This window comes from Dermacentor andersoni, chromosome 1 (genome assembly GCF_023375885.2).
Source record: "Dermacentor andersoni chromosome 1, qqDerAnde1_hic_scaffold, whole genome shotgun sequence".
NCBI lineage: Eukaryota > Metazoa > Arthropoda > Arachnida > Ixodida > Ixodidae > Dermacentor > Dermacentor andersoni.
The window spans coordinates 133,276,334-133,297,195 of NC_092814.1; the positions used below are offsets into that span (position 1 = coordinate 133,276,334).

Here is a 20,862-nt window from a genome sequence, read left to right on the forward strand (position 1 = left end):
CTTCGCTATTGCCGTCCTTCATCAACACCCTGTAGAAGGTGTCGCTTTCATACCCCGCTGCAATCTGCATTCACTCTTTCATCCTTCACTGTGCTCGTTTGCTCAGTTATGCCGAAAGATGCGGACGCTCAATGCAGGAATGGCCGCCCAAGAGCTGCGCTCTAAAAACTATTCCAGCCTGCTCTACTGGCACAAGCCACCATTACTGCAATGTGTTGTGCTGCCATGAGTACTTGAATCATCTCTTGCTCAATTTAGCCAACTACGGCTAGTCCTCTGCCCTGGAGCCAAATGAGGTGGGCAGGGCCGCCCACAAATTTTCCAGCACACTTGAGGATAACATGGTCCACCTATTCATCCCTGGTTTCATACAGTGCTCATGTCTGAAAGCCCAAACTTGCACAGTTTCCAATGTATGTTATTTCGATGCCACAGAAGCGTTCATGAAAGGATACTACAATCACTTCTTGCTGGTGTAAAGGCATTATCAAGAAGTGAATGACACATTGCATACAGGTGTGTATATTTATTAAAAGGATACAAAATGGAAAATCTTGACAACCGGGTAAATCTGCAACATTCCCAGACACTCAATGTATATTCTGAACAATTTGGGACAACAAAATCGATGAAAAGCAAGCAAGAACGGCTTTGAAAGTCTTACCGGCTGCTGGCAGTGTTAGTTAAGCAGAACATTTACCAAGAAAGGAAATGTCATGGAAATCCCAGTTCTAGCAACTATCTTTCAGCTAGCGCTAAAAAATAACCATCTTACTTACTTATTTTTGCTTTTGACATTCTTTCAATGAATGTTGCATCTTACTGGGGGGCCCTCTGCTCATGGCTGCTCTTAAGGCAACTGCTAATTATCAGGATATCCTCGCGCCTTCCCTTTGAAGAAGCCATTACGCTTTTTGTGCCTGTCCTGCTGCACCTCCCCTGTCCTCTGGTTACTGGATGGTCATTATTCATTGTCTGCTTATTTCGAGTTGTGACAGACTACTATCCAGCACAGGTTAGCAAAATGAATAAAATTCACTCAGATTTGTCAAAATCAGTCTGTCAGGCTCACTCAGACTCGCTATAATCAGAACCAGCCTGGCTCACCTGGACTCACTCACCTGATATCAGAACCAGACAAGCTCATGCAGGCTACGACTCGGGAAGATCAGGCTCAAGCATGCATACATTTACTCACAGGGTGACGGATTCGTTCTAACTTGAGCTCACTCAGACTCACAAAATCAAGGTGTCAGATAGACTACCATTCAGATATTGATAAAGCAAATATTTAGCACTGTTTGGAGAAATATAATCAAATTAAATTTTAGTGACAGGAACAGAGGAATTTAGTTAGACCACCTTGCATAGATGAGCATTTAATGGGTCGAACAGTTTTTGTATGAAAGCAACTTCATGGCAAAGTGAGCAATACCATTGATGGCTAAAAAATGAGGCCGATTCAGTAATGAAAACATACTGCGGCTTCCTCAGTGGAGCTGCACATATCTTCAGGAAAGCTTGTATTGTTACTATATGAAATCGCATGAAAAGAGAAAGCAGGCATGCTTCTTGATATAAAATATAATTCGCGACAAATTTTGGAAGCCCAAGACACAAAAGTAATGCCTCTTGTTATGTCTCACCACGGCCAAGGGCATTAATTAGACGTTTGCCGTGAGGCAACCCTGCCCATTCAACAGCGCCTATGCAGAAGTCAATGCACTGTTGACGGCAACTGTTGACAGGTCAACAAAAGACCCCTCTACCTGGACATGACAACTTGAACTAATTGATGAAAAGGGGCCAACGCCGAATGCTACGGCGGGAACAACTTCGACCTCAGATTCCCAGGTTGCTAAATATGCGGGGGCGAAGGTAGAACATCGGAGGCGGAGTTTGGCGGAATGGTGCGATATCATGGGCAGGATATTGCGACCGATTCGATGATTGCGACTGGCCGCAATACAGACATCAGACTTCGTAGTCTAGTCACCTAGGGAAGATGACAGTATTAAAAGCAGAGACTTCTGGTGCAGTAGGGGGTGCTGACGTGTCCTGATATGAACTCAAAGACGTTTAATATGCTCCTACATGGAGTGGGCTTCCATATCTGAAGCCAGTGTAAATAATGTAAAATAAACCCTTTTTCCTTCGTTCCTACCACCAGACATACTCGTCGATGGGCTTGGGTGGATTCCTGGCCCAAACGCCACCTCAAGCCGCAACACTCTCGTTCTAATAGAACCAGAGGCTGAATTTTGTATGCAGGTCCGCCAGAAAACAAAAGACAGCCAAACTCTATTATCGAGCAAACATACATGCAAGAGATCGTAATGAGGGCATGCCGGTGCAATCCTGATCGATTGCTGCTAAGTTTACGCAACATTTCCACTGTGCGTGCTGTGCTCCCTTTGAGTTTGTATCCTCTATATGCGGACTCCAATAAAGCTTTTCTGTGTATATGACACCCAAACATTTTTAAGTGAATTTACCTGTGGGATACCCTCTGGTCGATAAAGAATTGAAATTTGCACAGGAATGCTTTGAGGGAAAATCAGGATGGTGCTTTTTCTGATATTAAGTGAGAAATTAATGCCATCAAGCCACAATTCAAGAGGACTCATATAGGACTGTAGCATTTGGTACAGTCCTATTATTTGGGACAGCTTACGTCGTTCTTACAAAAAGGTCATCCGCCTCTTTGACAAAGGCAGCGACGCTGCAATAAATCAAGAACTACACGACTTTTATGAACTATTCGAATCGAGTTTTCATTTGCACTCTGTGGAAAACAACTGGTCTCTCTTTCAGAATAAACTTAACACCCTAGCAGAGAAGTACATTCCAACTATAACCGTTCGCACTAATCGACATCAGCCATGGTTTAACAAAACACTTAAAATTCTTGAGAACAAAAAGAAACGTCTTTTTCAATCCGCAAGAATGAAATCAAGCTTCGGCGTCTCCGAAAGATACTATGAGTCTGAGCGTGTCTACTTGGACGCTATCCGCAGACATAAACATTCATTTTAGCATAACGACCTTCACCACATAACTGATAACCCCCAAAAAATTTTGACACATAATTAATCCCCACACTATCAGTATCCCAAACGAAATGTATGATCCTTTATCAGACGCTGACTGCGCTAACATTTTTAACACAACATTTTCTTCAGTTTTCACCATGGAATCCGATATGCCCATTCAAAGCATTTCTGCTTCTGCCATGCCAGAAATGCCTGACATCATTTTTTCATTAAACGGTATCTGTAGAATAATAGAAAACCTCAAGATATCGTCTGCTGGCCCCGACAAAATTACTTCAAAACTCCTAAAAAACACTAAAATCATTTCTGCTTCTTTTTTTTTCTTGCTGTTTTCCCAATCATTAACCACAAGTAACCTACCGATCGAATGGAAAGTGGGCAAAGTCGTCTCGGTCTACAAATCAGGTAATAGGAACTCACCACTAAACTACCACCCGATTTCCATAACAAGTGTCCCTTGTAAAATCATGGAACATGTCATTTTCTCACAATTAATGGACTTCCTCGACTCAAAAGATTTTTTTCATTCATCACAGCACGGTTTCCGCAAGGGATTTTCTTGTGAAACCCTGTTGGCCATCTTTCTTCATGACCTGCATTCAAATCTCGACACTAATACACAGACTGATGCAATTTTCCTCGATTTCGCAAAAGCCTTTGACAAAGTAGCTCATCCGTGCCTGCTTCTAAAACTTTCACAGTTGAATATTCGCACTAACATTCTAAGATGAACAAAAGGATTTCTTACCAATCACTCACAGTTTGTGCAAATCAATAATAGTGCTTCTAACCCGGTTCCTGTAGCATCAGGCGTTCCACAGGGCTCTGTGCTAGGACCCCTCCTGTTCTTAATATATATTAATGATCTACCAATGGAAACTGACCTTTGCAACATTTAACACCTGAACCCTCTCGAGTGAGGCTAGCTTAGCAGGACTCTTTGAGGAACTATCAGACATTGTTTGGTATATCATCGGCCTTAGTGAGATTAGATGAACTGGTGAGGCTTATACATTGCTGAATAACGGACGTGTTCTCTGCTATAGAGGTCTCCTAGATAAGAAGCAATACGGGGTAGGATTCCTAATCCATAAGGACATAGTGGGCAACAATGACGAATTCTACAGCATTAATGCAAGGGTAGCTGTAGTCGTAATCAAACTTAATAAAAGGTATACATTAAAGGTAGTACAAGCCTATGCTTCAACATCCAGTCACGATGATGAGGAAGTAGATCAGTTTTATGAAGATGTTGAATTAGCAATGAGAAAAGTGCAAAATCAGTATACTGTAGTAACGGGCAACTTCAATGCAAAAGTGCGGAAAAAGCAGGCTGGGGAACAAGCAATTGGCAACTACGGCGTCGATTCTAGAAACGATAGAGGAGAGATCCTGGTAGAATTCGCAGAAAGGAATAAGCTTCGAATAATGAACACCTTTTTCCAGGAAGCATAGCAACAGAAAGTGGACCTGGAAAAGCCCTAATGGTGAAATAAGAAATGAAATTGACTTCATACTTTCTGCTGATCCCAGCATAGTGCAGAATGTAGAAGTTATAGCCAGGGTAAAGTGCAGTGACCATAGGTTAGTGAGGGCTAGGATTCACCTCAATTTGAAGAGAGAAAGAGCAAAACTGGTCAAGAAGATACAGGTCAACCTAGAGGCAGTAAGGGTAAAAGCAGACAAATTCAGGCTGGTACTTGCAAACAACTATGCAGCCTTAGAAAAGAGAGATGATGATGACATAGAGCTAACGAATGAAACCGTAACTAGGTTGGCTTCAGAGGCAGCAATTAAAGTGGGAGGCAAGGCACCAAGGCAACCAGTAGGCAAGCTCTGCCAAGTAACAAAGGACCTAATAAAGAAACGGCAAAGAATGAAAGTGTTCAACTCAAGAGAGAAGATAGAATTTGTGGAACAGTCAAAACTGATCAACAAGGCGAAAATAAGTGATATGCGAAACTATAATGTGAGAAAGACTGAAGAAGCCATAAAAAATGGACGCAGCCTGAAATCAGTGAGAAAGAAACTTGGCATAGGACAAACCAAGATGTATGCACTAAAAGATAAGCAGGGTAATATCATTAGCAATCTAGAAGATATAGTAAAAGCAGCAGAAGAATTCTATACTGACCTGTACAGTACCCAGAGGACTCTGGAGAACTCCATTGGAAAGGATAATGAACTGGATACATAAACTCCTCCTATAACTAGAGATGAGGTCAGAAGGGCCTTGCAAGACATGAAACGGGGAAAAGTGGCAGGAGAAGATGGAATAACTGCCAATTTAATCAAAGATGGAGGAGACATATTTATTGGAAAACTAGTGGCTTTCTATACGAAGTGTCTATCGACTTCAAGGGTCCCAGAGAACTGTAATGCCAACATTATACTAATCCACAAAAAGGGAGACAAAGAATAGAAAAATTACAGGCCCATTAGCTTACTCCCAGTATTAGATAAAATATTCACCAAGATAATTTCCAATAGAATAAGGGCAACACTGTACTTCAGTCAACCAAGGAAACATGCTGGCTTTAGGAAGGGATACTCTACACACATACACACACACACAGGGTTGCCCCCTTTTACACAGCAAGAAAAAAAAACAGCAGCAAGAAGAGGGGAGGGGGAAGACATGCTTTTAAAGAAAATGCACAAATGTATGTTTAACTGCATAAATGCACATATACAAATGAAACAAAAACAAAATAAAATTATGATGCGCCAACTACAAACTTTGCACACTGAAATTTATTGAAAGGCTTTATGTAAAATATGGTACATGCTTGAAATATTCATGCTGTTGTTGCTAAGGGACCCTGAAATGATCTTGATGATTTTGTACAAATGTACCGAGTCGTTAGGTAGGTCCTTCTGATCATTAAGTAATACATTTAAGCACTCCGTGTAAGATGTGTAATTTATTATAAGATTTTAAATATGTGCATGGCTACTGATCGCAGCGGCACCGCTACGCTGAGTTTTCACCTGGCGTATTTGGCCCAACTGACACCAGTTGGGCAAATGATTTGATCCAGGTCGTGTCATCGATAATTTTTCCAATTTTATGGCGAACAATGTTGTTCGTAATAGTTGGAATGTTGGTTAATTTGAACCTATAAGAAAAAGTAACAGAAAGAGAACACCCAGTGATCATTTATCACTACACTCAAGCACTTCCAGCCAGCTTGTGTTACAATGTGCTCCATATTGATGCAAGCTGCGCAGTCACTGTTGGTCTCAAACTTTCCTTTCATGAGCACCATGGTTTGCTCTTGTTGCACTGTGGGCTGCAAACATAGTTACTGGCAATATGTCAAGCTGCAACATCGTGTCCCTCTGCAAGGCAGCAGACAAGTGGAGTTGCTGCAGTGCACCGAGCTGTCAGTACAAGATCAACTTCAGGATCGATGCGTTTGCGGCCATCACTTCACGCCGGAGGATTACTACCATAATTGAGATTTTTAGCGCGTCCGATATTCAGGTAAACGCAAGTGCAAGCGGATTGGGTGTTTTACTGGATGAGCAGAGGTGCAAACGTTAACGGCATGCACAGTGCAGCCACCTGATGGCACAGAGCTCAACCAGACAAACATAGAGCTAATACAGCAGTAACCAAGTGTATTCTACCTTGCTGCTGTTGTAAATTTTCGGCAGGAAGGTAACTGTGAACACATTGTCTTTTTAAATGTTTAAAATGTTTTACACTTGGTTATAGCAATAGTAGCTCTGTGTTTGGCTCATTTGACTGTCTGCGGCACCAGATGGCTACAAAGTGCAGGCCGCTCAAACCACTCACATTTACACCTCCGCCCATCCACCAAAACGCCCAGCTTGCCTACGGTTACCGGAATACCGGACATGCTCGGTGCTACGACGGAACGCTCGCAACGCACGCTGCTTGGATAGCTCTCATAGGGGATCGATGAAGTAGACAGCACAAAGTCACATTATGACGCAGAGCCAGTGGGGCGGAGCTTAGCCCCGATCCCTTAGCCAAGGAGTTGAGGGGAAAAAGCAGGGCTAGGGAGGAGGGTAACTCGTAATTGTCCATAGCTCTCTTAATACGAGACATTTTACTTAAATTGTGACACTAATGTTTTACTCTAGCTGTACCCTACGCGTCTACAGAATTTTGCCAAAGTTTCAGTGACCCTTTAAGGAATTAAAGAAAATTTAAGGAATTGTGAATGAATTTGCTTGTGATAATATTGTTTTTCACTATGTATGAACACCCGACAGAGCACTTGCTATGTATAGCTTATAATTTGCCGATTTAGGGAGAACCAGAAAGTCGGCAAATGGCATGCTGGTGAGGGGTTGAGCCAGCACCGTGAGGGAAGAACCGGTCGTCCCGATAGAAAACCAGCCAGGCGGCAGCCCTAAAACACATACACACACCATTCTGCAACATAACTGCATGCCTGGCATTGAGCAGTATACTGTGGCATCTATCTGATCAGGTGCGGAAGGATCACTGTCCCTGCACCACACCACACTATCAGTTACATCCGGCTGCACAACTTCAGCATTGCTGCAATAGTGCACATCACTTCAACGGTGGAATATACGGAGCGGTCACGCATGACAGCCCCAGTGGATGGTACCCGGCAAAGATTCCAAGTACCAGTCAAAAATGGGTCATGTTCAGTGTCACGAAGCCTCTCTCACCTTCTCGGAGAGCCAGCCCATGTGCTGGAGTTGCGCCTGGTCGAGTACATCGCGCAGCAGGTGTCCGGCCTCAACTACGGCCTGCGCCATGACGCGTGCCAGGGCCGCGTGCAGCGCATTGAACCAGGCGGAGCATTGGGCCGCGTCAGCGCAGCGAAGCAGGCACACGCTGCGCCTGTCGGGCGAGTGGAGTTCAAGCACACGCGGCTCTGGTACGGTGAGCGAGCGCGCCAGCTGGCACAGCAGCAGTGGCACGCGCCGGCAGTCGGGCCGACCCTGTGGATGCGACGCCGCAGTTCCCCGGGACAGCAGGCCGCCTGGTGCAAAGTCCCAGCCCATCTCCGCCAGCACGGATGCCTTGCGGAAGTAGGGCGTCACCTCCCGCAGGTATTTCACTGTGTACAGAGAGACGCAACTCAGATCTTTAGATGCATAGCCGCTTCCTCGATGAAAGCATCGCTGCTGCACAGCCTTTGCTTACAGCGGAGTTGACCCCTACACATTGCAAAAAAATTTACACCTTTAAGGGCATTGTTTTGTCGACTGGGCAACACTCTTACGTTTCAGTCATCATCTTTCATCGTTATCAGCCTATTTTTTATGTCCACTGCAGCACAAAGGCCTCTCCCAGCAATCTCCAATTACCCCTATCTTACCCTGGCTGATTTCAACTTGTGCCTGAAAATTTCCTGATTTCATCACCAGCTGTGCTTCCCTTACCTTGGCACCCATTCCGTAACTCTATAATGGTCAACCAGTTATCTGCCTTACGCATTACATGACCCATCCAGCTCCATTTTTTTCCCCTTAATGTCAATAATGGCTATCCCCTTTTTCTCTCTGATCTACACTGCTCTCTTCCTCCCTCTTAACGTTACACCCAACATTTTTCATTCCATCGTTCTTTCCGCAGTCCTTGTATTGTACATGACAGCGAGCTCTAACTATATGTGCGATGAGAAAAGGCGTAGTTGAAAACTATGCAGTAATTCTGACCACTCAGTGCACACATAAAGATCTGAAACAAGAGTCTCACAGCAATTGCAATGAAAGTTTACTTATTGCATTTTTCGTGCCATCTGTCGGATCTATCATTGTTTATAGTTGCCATGAGAAGTCGGCAAAGAAGAAAACTTCATTTTTTAATTCCCTCCAACGATTCCATCTTAGACCCCTTAAATATGTGGATGTTAGCTATGGGACAACCAAGTACCCTATATACACCCATAAAAGTGTTAAAATAAGTGTGTATGAGCAGCTTGGCAGCAATAAGAAAACGTTGAAAACTGGTTGTTAGGTACGTCCTCTACATAATATATGGCCAAAATAACTTAAATAAAATCATATGTGCTCTCTTGTTGCCCCCAAGAGCTGCAGCATCTTAAGAAGCGCACCGCGATGGCAAGCTGTCAGAAATTCAGCTTCAAACAGCACGAAGAAAGACACGTGGCTTTCCAAGTGGCGGCCACATCTAGCGTCGGTGGGTTCTTAGTGCAGATGAGCATTTCCTTTCTATTTCAACTTGCTGCTCAACTGTTCTTTGACACTGTGGCATCATATACGCAATCCCACTTTGAGTCACGAAAAACGATTTCCCTAATACATCACACTTACCGGATAGGAGCATGCAGCTCTGTATCTCTTATGTCACACTCTTCAAGAAAAGAAGAAAAAAAAAGTAAAGAAAAAAAGAAGGAAAGGTCGTAGTAGTTGCTAACTTTAGGGTAGTAAGTGTGTCATGATACTGACTACCTATGTAGCAAGTGCAGGTAGTAATGGTAGGGGTAGTAACTTTACTAACGAAAAATGGTAGTAACCACGATAACTAATGAGACTCACAAAAAAGTAGAAATCGTTACTAATGTGCTTACTTAACTAACAAATGTAACCACTACTAACACAACTGCCTTATAATGACCGGCAATGTATACGGACAATTTTATTTATAAGGACCATTCCGATCATCATATTATGTCGGTGCTATTGTTAAAGCATAGAAAGGTAAAATAATGATAACCGCATCTCTTTTTGTCACATTCAGTTGCCATGGAGCCTAAGTGTCAAGCATACCAAGGACAACATTATGGCACAGACTTGGATAACTATGCACAGTGACAGAAGTTCATGAACGAACGGTACACAACAACAGCAGACATACATCACACATACACACAACAACGAAGGAACTACGTGACCCATACTTTATGAATGATTTCAGGAGTATCTACAGCCATATTTTGGGCGAGACCATCTAGTACTGTGAATACCTATGCAATTTATAAATAACTGAGGTTATTGTCATCAATTTCTTAGCGTGCTGTCCGCACATACGTGTGTGATGACGTAGGACATAACTGTTAATCGAACATAATGAAAGACATTGTATATTATATATATTTTGCATAAAACTGCCGCAATCGGGCATAATAGACAATGGCAAGACAAAGTAAAGGTTACTAATTTAGCCTCCATGCACTTACATAGATAATCTATGTTGGAAAATAGGTAGCAAGATTTAGTAAAGGTCCATCTGAGGAAGCAAGTTCACCTGTTACTATTTTTTTAAAGCGAAGCTTCCCTTGCCTCTTCCTTCGATTTGCTGCTGCTGCTGCTGTCTGGCATATGGCGTGAGGGGGTAGTTCAGAGCATGTGTATACACGACAGTGAGGCAGAGAGGAAAGGCGACGCAAGAAACTCGTTTGGACCCCACCACATCGAATATGCACGATGCACTCTGGAGCTCCCTGGACGCCGCCACATTAGCGTCTTGACAGCTGCAATTATCCGTGACCCCCCTCAAAGGCATTGCAGAAACTGCAGCGCTTACCTTTCTACTAACCTTCCAGTCCAGAGGGTATGTAGATAGAATTGTAGAGAGGAGGAGGGAGAAGAGGCAGTTCCCATACAAGGGAGGCGGAGAGGAGAATAGGGAAAAGGTGACGTGAGAAGGCAAGGTAATGCTACTACTATAACATGACAGCAGTAGCGGGGAAACTGGATAAACTTAAGTTCAAGGTACGGTACAGTAAGTTTCTGCTATTTCTGAAAAATAAACATCCTGCAAATATGTCAAGCAGACAACTTACGCAGGGCATGCAGAAGCAGAGCCGCATTACCGCAGGGTCCAGGCGACAATACGGAAGCGGTCTCACGTCAAATCAACGCTTCTGTGCCCGCCATGGTAGCTTTGCGGCTATGGCATTGCTCGAGGTTGCGGGTTTGATCCTGACAGCGGCAGCCGCATGTCGACAGGAGCGAAATAAAAGACGCACATGCACTTGAATTTTGGGACATGTTAAAGAACATCACGGCCTCAAGATTCATCCGGTGTATTACGCAGACAAACAGCAGTGGTGCATCCAAGGTAAAGTTTAACATCAACTCACCACTCTTGTGTTGGACTAAACGTTGCAGATATTACACATTCGCCGCCAACATCACCGCTAATTATCGTCAATCAAAGCAAGCAGCACAGAAAGCTTCGCTTACATTAAATTAAATAATGGGGTTTACGTGTCGAAAACACGATCTGGTTATGAAGAACACCACAGAGGGGGACTCCGGAAATTTGGACTACCTGGGTTCTCTAACGAGCACCTAAATCTAAGTACACGGGTGTTTTCGCATGTCGCCTCCATCGAAATGCGGCCGCAGTAGCCGGAGCCTCGCTTACATCGATTCCTACAGTGCATGGGATCTGCATAATTTTTTTACAACATGTTTTATGAAGAGTGAAAACTTCAGTTTCGACAGATGTTTGTGTCGATGTTTGATGTTGGAGCTTACATGCACCACAGGGCCGCCAGAAAGCGCCCACAAGATACTCGACCGCGTCACCAACACACACCAGATCAAAGGTCATCATAACGAAGGACGTACCCACTTTCACATTCCGACAAGCTGGGTTTTTACAAGTCTTTAAATTTCAAGATCTCAGCTAAGAGCCAATAAGGAGAGGAAATAAATAAAGAAGCAAAGAAAGACAATATACACAAAGCACAATACCATTTTTCCGTACTGTAGACCTAGAATTTTCCACGAAATACGCAAGAGTGGCAGCAGTGCATTCATACAGACATCACAGGGAGAGGCACCGCCAAAACAAGTACAGGCGCTACATCAGATGCCTTCTGCCAAGATGCCAACATGACCGACCACAACGCATCATGTGCCCAGGCAAGTGGTCTGCGACTCATTACGCTTCACTTTCGTAAAGAATCGAGCGGCATCGTAACATGTTCGTCATTCTTTAATTGTAACGTCTTAAAATGCATGTATGAGATATTATTTTCTGAAAGTAAGTTTCATCATTTAATTTCACACGGAAACTGTTTATTACCAAAAAACTGTCACGTATGGGGAGCACTTAAAGGCTGAAGTATAAACCCCATGCAAGCGATCTTGCGCGCGACAGCGACAAGCAATGCAATGGAGATGGCTGTCGCATTCGCTCGTCGCCTACAAGTCGTACCCCATGCGAGCGATGACTTCGAGCGATGTCTCCCCAGTGTTACCGGTATGAGGGCAGCAATATAGGTGCCGAAACTAGTGTGACGCGTGCTTCATTAACTTAAGTTTATGTGTTTTACTGTAAAAAGCAGCATAAATTATTTCTGAAGGCCTTGCAGTAGGTTCTCATTTTTGCACGTATAAAATTCAATCGTTTGCTCGTTCTGTGTGACAAACGGAAGTGCTTGAGTTTTGTACATCCAGTTCCGGCTTCGCACTATTGGCTAGTCGCTCATGGCACTTCCGGGCGACGAGCGACGAATTCTAGATTTGCAGAACCGAGCGATCTGTTCAAGCGACGGCCCGATCCGTCGCTTGTCGCTGTCGCGCACAAAATTGCGCTCATGGGGTTTAGCCTTAAACCCCATGATCGCGATTTTGTGCGCGACAGCGACTAGCGACGGCTTCGAGCGTTAAACCCCATGAGCGCGATTTTGTGTGTGACAGCGACGGATCGGTCCGTCGATTGAACATATCGCTCGGTCTTGTCGCGCGATCGCTCGGTTCTGCAAATCTAGAATTCGTCGCTCGTCGCCCGGAAGTGCTATGAGCGACTAGCCAATAGTAGGCAGCTGGAACAAAATGTGCATTAGTTACGTACTACCGGTTTCCGCACGTGCGCGCTTCTCAGTATACAAACGGAACGAGCAAAGTACCAAATTTTGATATGTAAACAAAATAAACCTATTGCAAGACCTTCAGAAATACTTTATGCTGCTTTGTACAGCCAAACAAATCAACTTAAATAATTATAGCAAGTGCTACGCCAGGTTTGGCGCTAACTCGATCCCCTAATACCGGCAACATTGGAGAGCTGTCGCGCGAAGCGGTCGCTCGCTTGACTTCTGGGCGACGAGCGAACGCGACAGCCATCTCCATCGCGTCGCTGTCGCGCAAAAAATCGCTTGCGTGGGGTTTATACTTACAGGCTAAACCCCATGAGCGCGATTTTGTGCGCGACAGCGACGGCTTCGAGCGACGGATCGGGCCGTCGCTTGAAGGCTAAACCCCATTAGCGCGATTTTGTGCGCGACAGCGACGAGCGACGGGTTCGCGCGACAGATCGGGCCGTCGCTTGAACAGATCGCTCGGTCTTGTCGCGCGATCGCTCGGTTTTGCAAATCTAGAATTCGTCGCTCGTCGCCCGGAAGGGCTATGAGCGACTAGCCAATAGCGCAAAGCCGGAACTGGATGTACAAAACTCCAGTACTTCTGATTGTCGCACGGAACGAGCAAACGATTGAACTTTTTATAGGTGCGAGCATAAGAACCTACTGCAAGACTTTCAGAAATATTTTATGCTGCTTTTTACAGTAAAATGCATCAACTTAAGTTAATAAAGCACGCGTCACGCTAGTTTCGGCGCCTATATTGCTGCCCTCATACCGGCAACACTGGGGAGACGTCGCTCGAAGTCATCGCTCGCATGGGGTGCAACTTGCAGGCGACGAGCGAACGCGACAGCCATCTCCATCGCGTCGCTTGTCGCTGTCGCGTGCAAGATCGCTTGCATGGGGTTTATACTTGAACAGATCGCTCGGTCTTGTCGCGCGATCACTCGGTTCTGCAAATCTAGAATTCGTCGCTCGTAGCCCGGAAGTGCTATGAGCGACTAGCCAATAGCGCGAGGCCGGAACTGGATGTACATAACTCAAATACTTCCGATTGTCGCACGGAACGAGCTAACGTTTGAATTTTTATAGTGCAAGAATAAGAACCTACTGGAAGACCTTCAGAAATATAATATGCTGCTTTTTACAGTAAAACACATCAACTTAAGTTAATAAAGCACGCGTCACGCTAGTTTCGGCGCCTATATTGTTGCCCTCATACCAGCAACACTGGGGAGACGTCGCTTGAAGTCATCGCTCGCATGGGGTACTAGGCGACGAGCGAACGCGACAGCCATCTCCATCGCGTCGCTTGTCGCTGTCACGCGCAAGATCGCTTGCGTGGGGTTTATACTTAACGCCCGCGTCACCTCGGCCGCGGGTCAGCCCGGCATTGCAAGTGCCCTGCGATGCAAGGAACTGTCGCACAGCCTGCTCCACCTAAGCATTGTTTGGAAGTGACGTTCCGAGAGTGCGGCTTTCAGTGCAGGGAACATGTGCCCATTCATACTAGATAATAACACGCACTTCCAATGGCGACCACGTTGTCAGCACACGTCTGTCTTGCCATCGTGATTTGTACTCGAGTAACCTCGGTCACGCCGGTCTGCCGCTACTCTTTCTTTTTCGGCGCTCTGCGCATGTGTCATTCCTCCTCCGCTGACATTCTTTCCGTCAATCAACCAGCGGCGGGCGTGGATTCTTATGGCAATTGTTTATTCCACCTGGTGTACCGTCTTCTCTTTAAAAAAAAAAATGACGAAACTTTCGGAACGTCCCTCGTAAATATTTTCCTGCTCGCGCTTCTGACTTTTCAAGTCAGATGTGGAACGCTGTGTCCGCCCGTGTCACCACTCAGTGTGCCTGCAATGACAGGAAGGAATATTTCAATGCAAGGGGACGAGTGCGATGCCGGCCGCGGAGGCCGCATGCCGGGATTCAGGCGGGATGCAAAAACGCTCGTGTACCATGCTTTGGGTAAGGGCAACTTCGGCGATTTTTTTACCATGTCAAGATAATGGAATATTTAGGTCCCCGAGATGTCACGCGTCTGATACAATGGTTCCGCAAATTCGGAAATAAATTTAAATAAGCAAGAAAAGCGTAAAAACGAAAGCGAAACCTGGCCAAGCAGCCGAGCGAACCTCTTCGTGTGACGTCACGAGGGTCCCCCCAGCGGCATAGAGTTTCTCACTACATTACCTAGAGGGAAATCTGGCGCTGCTGCGCTGTGGTATGCATGGGAATGCCGGTATATTGTGGATTCGGATTGGCATCGTTCTTGTAGAGACAGGACACCTTGAAGACGCGCTTGGCAAGCCCCGTTCCGTCTGTCACAATGATTCATTTTCTACTAGAACAGCACGTGAAAAGCTGTTTTAGCTTTATTATTACTGAAAACATTTTTTGTTTAACTATGAGAACTTGTTATTGTGTGTACGACTACATGTTACGTAAGAAGTATCAGCGGGCCGCTAAAGTTGGAGGACAGACGACAAGGTTCGCGCTCGCTTTGAAACAGTTGGTCGTCTGTTCTTGATTTTCTTCGCTTGGTCATGCATCGTGATTTTATGAAGATTTTACTTTGAAAACGCGTTATTTGCGTAGCCATATCCACGTTTTAGACAAAGCCTCTTACAACACCAGCCAACACGAGCCTCGCAGACACATATACAGTCATTCCCATGACGGCACGGTGCCCCCTTAAGAAACTCACATAGACGGTGGCGCCAGATTACCCTCTAGGGTTATAGTGAGAAACTCTATGCCCAGCGGGGAACAACGTTCTTAAACATACTTCAGTTTTGCAGCTCCCTATGCGAGCTCATTGGTCGACGTGGCCACAGCGGCTGTCACTGGAACTACCGGCGCTGCAGTCGCGCCTTTCGTCACGCGTCGTCTACTCCTGCTGTGATGCGTCGTTTGCAGCAGCTTACCTGTACCGCTTATCCGTCGGTAAACGTAATTTGAATATGAACTCCAAGTTTTGTGACAAACCTACCGCGCTTAACAGCAGCTTTACTGTGTCGGTGTATCTGTGTTAATGTAGCTTGCAGTCGCGTCTCTTCACGCACGGTGCTTCGTCTACTATGATTGCTGCGATGCGTCGTTTGCCCCACCTAACCTGTACCGCTTGCTCGTTAGTGAATGTGGTTTAGCTGCCCACTCAAAATTTTATGCCAAGGTTAGTGCGAAAAATGAAATTTCCCTGTGCCGACCTCGAAATGCACGTGTGGCTAGCGCATCGAGTCTGTAGCTGTACGACGCAAATGAGCGGCCGGGCGCGACGATTTGGTTTTCCAACAAACTTTTCCTAGTCAGAAGCGACACACTGGTTTGCTAAGTGCTTTTTTCTGGCAGCGTATTCATACCATGTGTTCATACTATGTGTAATAAAGACGAGCGCCTGTATATAATCTGCAGCGGTATTAAGAGCTTATTGCGCGCAGCTCGAGATTGTAAGGTGCATTATAAGATTCGTCGGACGATCCCACCGCTGTCAACCAGATGTAGGAGTTGTCGGACGATCTCGCCGCTGCCACCATTTGAAGGAGTTGAAGGCCGTATAGAGGAACTTGGGAGGAACTAGGTGAACAGGGTTTATTTACAGGATTTACATTTGAACACGAGGATACATTTACACAGTCTAGCGTGGCTCCCAAATGGCGCACGCAAGACGAACATACAGCAACGGAGCACACAGCTCACGAGTACATTTCAAGCACGGCAACGAGCACGACACGAGCACACTCTCGCAGCCGACAATCGCGGGCAGCGGGCGCGGGCGAGCGTCTCAGTGCGCGTTTTCTGCTACTCACCGAACATCGCGCAATGCCGGCGTCGTAGCAGAAACCTTCCTCGCGTCTGTGCTTGCTGCATACCTGAGTTGTAGCCAACGGCTGTCTGCCGGTTCTAAGTTACGCGAGCCGAGCTTCACGCAGCTCTTTGTCCTGCGGCTACTTGTGAATAAGGCTGACACCGGGCTCCGTTGCGTACGTCCGGCACTGCGGCATTGAGAAGTAGCCTACCATGCTGCACGCCTACAAAGGCAGCCACTACCTATTATAGTACTTTCAAATGTTGTCAAGCAGACACCCAAGGCGGTAAAGCAGCACCACTTAACTAGAACCGCAACGCAAGTGCGACTTTAAAATTTCGTTTTCAGCTCACTTCGGCGCTTCCGAAGCAGCCGACGCAGCCGCTGTGACCACGTGATCCTTCATGCCACGTCACGCCGACGGTGGCGCCAGCTTTTCCAGTGGTAGAGCTCGCCCCCAATACTGTTATTTGATCACACTCGGGAACTGATGAAGCAGACAGTCCGAAGCAGGGCTGCTTCCTTTTCGGAAGCCTTTGCGAATATTACGACATCCGTTGTTCGCAGTAAGATAAGGGACAGTAGCTCCGAGAGATTTGAAATTAAACGACCTGTCCCCTGACACCCGTCTCTTCTGAAAATTGCCGAGACGTTTAGTTAGGGTGGGTTCTCCGCAGCAAGCAGCACGTGTTACGACGGGGTAGGCGAGCCTCAGCTAGACGACTGGCCACGGCCGTCCCATGGTGTTGAGCGATCGGGCAGCGACGAGACGCTCTTCCCTATGTCCATAATTATCCTCCAGTTTCGTTCTTGACGCCTTTTATGCACGCCCCCCCTCCTCGTATCTGTCACTCCACTCCCCTTCTTAACATTCTTTTCCGTTAGTCACTGTCACATTCGACAACATTCACCGGTTTGTTGAACGGCGCGGCGGTCGCTAACAATCCTATATTTCTGTTCCTGCGTGGACTTCGAGACCATTCGATCGCCTACCTGCCCTCCCACCTGTTTGTTGTGGCGGTTTCTTAGCTTCCCTGGCCCAGCACCTCCGTCCTTGATATATTTTGCCGTACGCAAATCAGCGTTCTTTTAAAGAGAAACTTCTTTTTTTCTAGGAAGTTTGCCCGTGTCGGGGGTGGTCCAGAGCGTGTATATACATGGAATGAACGTAGCAGAGAGGAAAGAAGATGGAAAAACTCGTTTGGACTTTTGCACCGCGTCAAATGTGCGCAATGCCCTTTGGAGCTTCCTGGGCGTCGATCGCCACATTAACCTCTTGATAGCTGTAATTATCCGTGACCTCTGCACTGCAGAAACCACTGCAGAAATTGCAGCGCTTACCTTTGTACTATACCCAAGTCCAGAGGAAAGCTAGGTAGACTGGTAGAGAAGAGGGGGTGGGAGGAGTAGAAGGCAGAGACTTGGTAGAACCGATGCAGTCGTGAAACGAGTGAATAACAGCCTTGCCACTCTTCGCTCGCAGTTCCCATACAAGGCGAGGGGAGAGGGGATAGGAAAAGGTGACGTAAGAAGGCAAGAAAACGCTGCTACTATAGACACGACAGAGGTTGCTGGAAAACTGGATAAACTTAAGTTCTAGCTACGGTGACATGATAACCCCCTCCTCCCCCTTCGGACAGCCACTAGCCCTCGCCTTGCTTTCACATTCAAGCTTTCCCTTTCATCTATGTCGCTCTTTCGGACCCCACCTCCTGAAAATTTTTGATCCGTGGGAAAGGGGTCATGAGAAATTTCGGTGGGGTGGGGGTTGGCCTCCCCTCCTGCCTACGCCAATGGTCGGAGGTGACGGCGCGGCTGCAGCAGCGGTTGCGGCAGGTGCATGGGAGGTGCGGTGGCCGTGGCGGCGCTTGTGTCAGCGTAGTGCGGTGCCGTATGAAAAAGAATGTACGATTTCATAATGTATGCAGCCCATGTATGCAGCCTAAACAAAAAAAAAATTATGGGGTTTTACGTGCCAAAACCACGATTTGATTGTGAGGCACGCTGCAGTGCGGGACTCCGGAATAATTTGGACAACCAAGGGTTCTTTAACGTGCAACTAAATCTAAGTACACGGGTGTTCTCGCATTTTGCCCCCATCGAAATGCGGCCGCCGTGGCCGGGATTCGATCCCGTGACCTCGCGCTTAGCAGCCACACATCATAGCCACTCGGGTACAGCCTAAACAGCTTCGCTGGTAATCTGTCCCTATAGAATGTTGCGGCCCCAAGAATTTTTCTGCAATGCTTTTGCGGGGGGTCACGTATAATTACAGCTTCCAAAAGGCTAATCTGGCGACGCCCACGGAGCTCCAGAGGGCACTATGTACATGCGACGCGATAGATAGGTTCAAACGAGTTTCTCGCGTCGTCTTTTTTGTTCGGCACGCTCCTTGCATCTACATACACACTGAACCCCCCCGAGCCACCGCCGCCGCAGCAGCAGCAGCAATATCAAAATTCAAGGAAGAGGCAAAGAAAGCTTCGCTTTAAAATGATTACGGGAGTACGAAGTATGTCATGCAAAATTTCGGATGCCGACCAAAGTGGTCTATTCAATCCTGAAATGGGTTAGAAGACGTTCTGGCTTTGACCACACCATTTTAGTCGGCGTTCTGCTTTCCTAAATGTGAACTGACTTCCTCCATTTTAAGAGTAGTTCAGGTTGCGTCCGGTGGTCCGGGCTTGCTCCAATTAAATCCCGCTCCAATGAGTGATTCCGGCGCGAAAGCCGTTCGCCATCTCCCATTGGAATTGCTAGCCTTGCTTAAAAAACTGAGGTCTTCTGAATCTGTCATTGGCATTTTCCCTAAGACTTGTACAAACTGAAACCATAAAGTTTAAACGTATGTTTGAAAGATCTCACTGAGACTTCATCGCAAGAACTTCTTCGCAACTAACCTATAATAAAATGAAACGTAGCTTTAATGCATATTGTTCATTATTGCGCATGCCACTTTTGTGGTAAGTCAATGCTTTTTCGGCGTAACTAAACTTCAAAATCGAGTAATCTCAGGCTTAGTGCACGCAGGCGCACAGCCCCCCACCATCACTATTTTTTTTTCTATTTTTTGTGCCCCTTGAACTGCTACAGCCTATACACTCGAATGCCGAACCTTCTCGGTTAAACAGAACTTGGCATATACTTCTCTCGTCGATTTCTTTTTTTAAAATTTTATTTCAGACGGCAACAACGAACCCCCAAGACGTCCCGCGAAGGCCCACCGAGACGAAACTTATTCACATACACTCGCACGCGTTCACATTAGACATACTTTTTCTAGCTCGTCGTGTGCTAAACCAGAAAACGGCTCCCATCTGCAGGTACACTGCTTCGGACGCCTCCCTCGCCGCCAGCGCGTCGCCAATCCGTTGGGCGTGCGCGAACGCGTGCCGACAGAACAGCGGCGCCGATGGATCACAGCTGGGCGATCACATGTCGGCCAAGCCGGGTAGGCGCTCGCACGCACGGCACAGTTCCCGTATTTAGACCGCGGCAATCCATAACGATCGGGAGCGATCCACTTGCGCACATGATGGCGCGCACACCGTCGGGCAACACTCGTGCTGGCCACGTCACAAGATGGGCCCCGCGGCGCTGTCGTATCGAACGGCAGCGCCTATCTGACAACTGCTCGTGCACCCGGATCGAGAGGAATAGTGAAACAAGGTCTATGGTCGCAGCTCATCTGACAAGAAATTGCAGTTTTCGTCTTGTCTTTAACAATAATAACACCACCACCACCCTGTATATATACAGGGTTTCCCAACTATCATGCACCAAGATTTAAATATATGCAAATGCCACGTAACTGGACAGAACAAAGGTAATGTTGTTTGCCGTTGCTTGGAGATACTCAAACTATATTTTTTTCATTCCGCCTAATTAGATAATAAGTCTTAATTAATTAATCAACTTCTCAAATGTAACAATTAGATGAAAAGTGTCAATGCGAACATTGTAGAACGACATGAGAAGCTCCCAATACAGCTTTCTGTTGCTCAATACGTGCTTCATAAAAGTGTTTTTCCGAAAGTGCCTCGAGCGGCCAGTCGCGCGGCAGCGCGTATTCAGCAATTTATGAATTAAGACGAATTATCTAATTAGGAGGAACGAAAAATGATATTTTGAGTATCTCCAAGCGACGGCCAACCACATTAGCTTGGTTCTGTCCAGCCATGTGGCATTCACATATTTT

The 20,862-nt window shown here is 46.3% G+C and overlaps 1 protein-coding gene across 1 annotated transcript in view; it reads right to left on the reverse strand.

Moving 5' to 3' along the window:
- Nucleotides 1–20,862, reverse strand: part of LOC126544257 (beta-1-syntrophin-like) — a 137,881-nt gene that overhangs the window by 36,956 nt on the left and 80,063 nt on the right. The window contains exon 2 of the mRNA XM_050191511.3: nucleotides 7,728–8,122. Coding sequence (XP_050047468.2) covers nucleotides 7,728–8,122 — 395 coding nt within the window. The remainder of the gene's footprint in view (nucleotides 1–7,727; nucleotides 8,123–20,862) is intronic.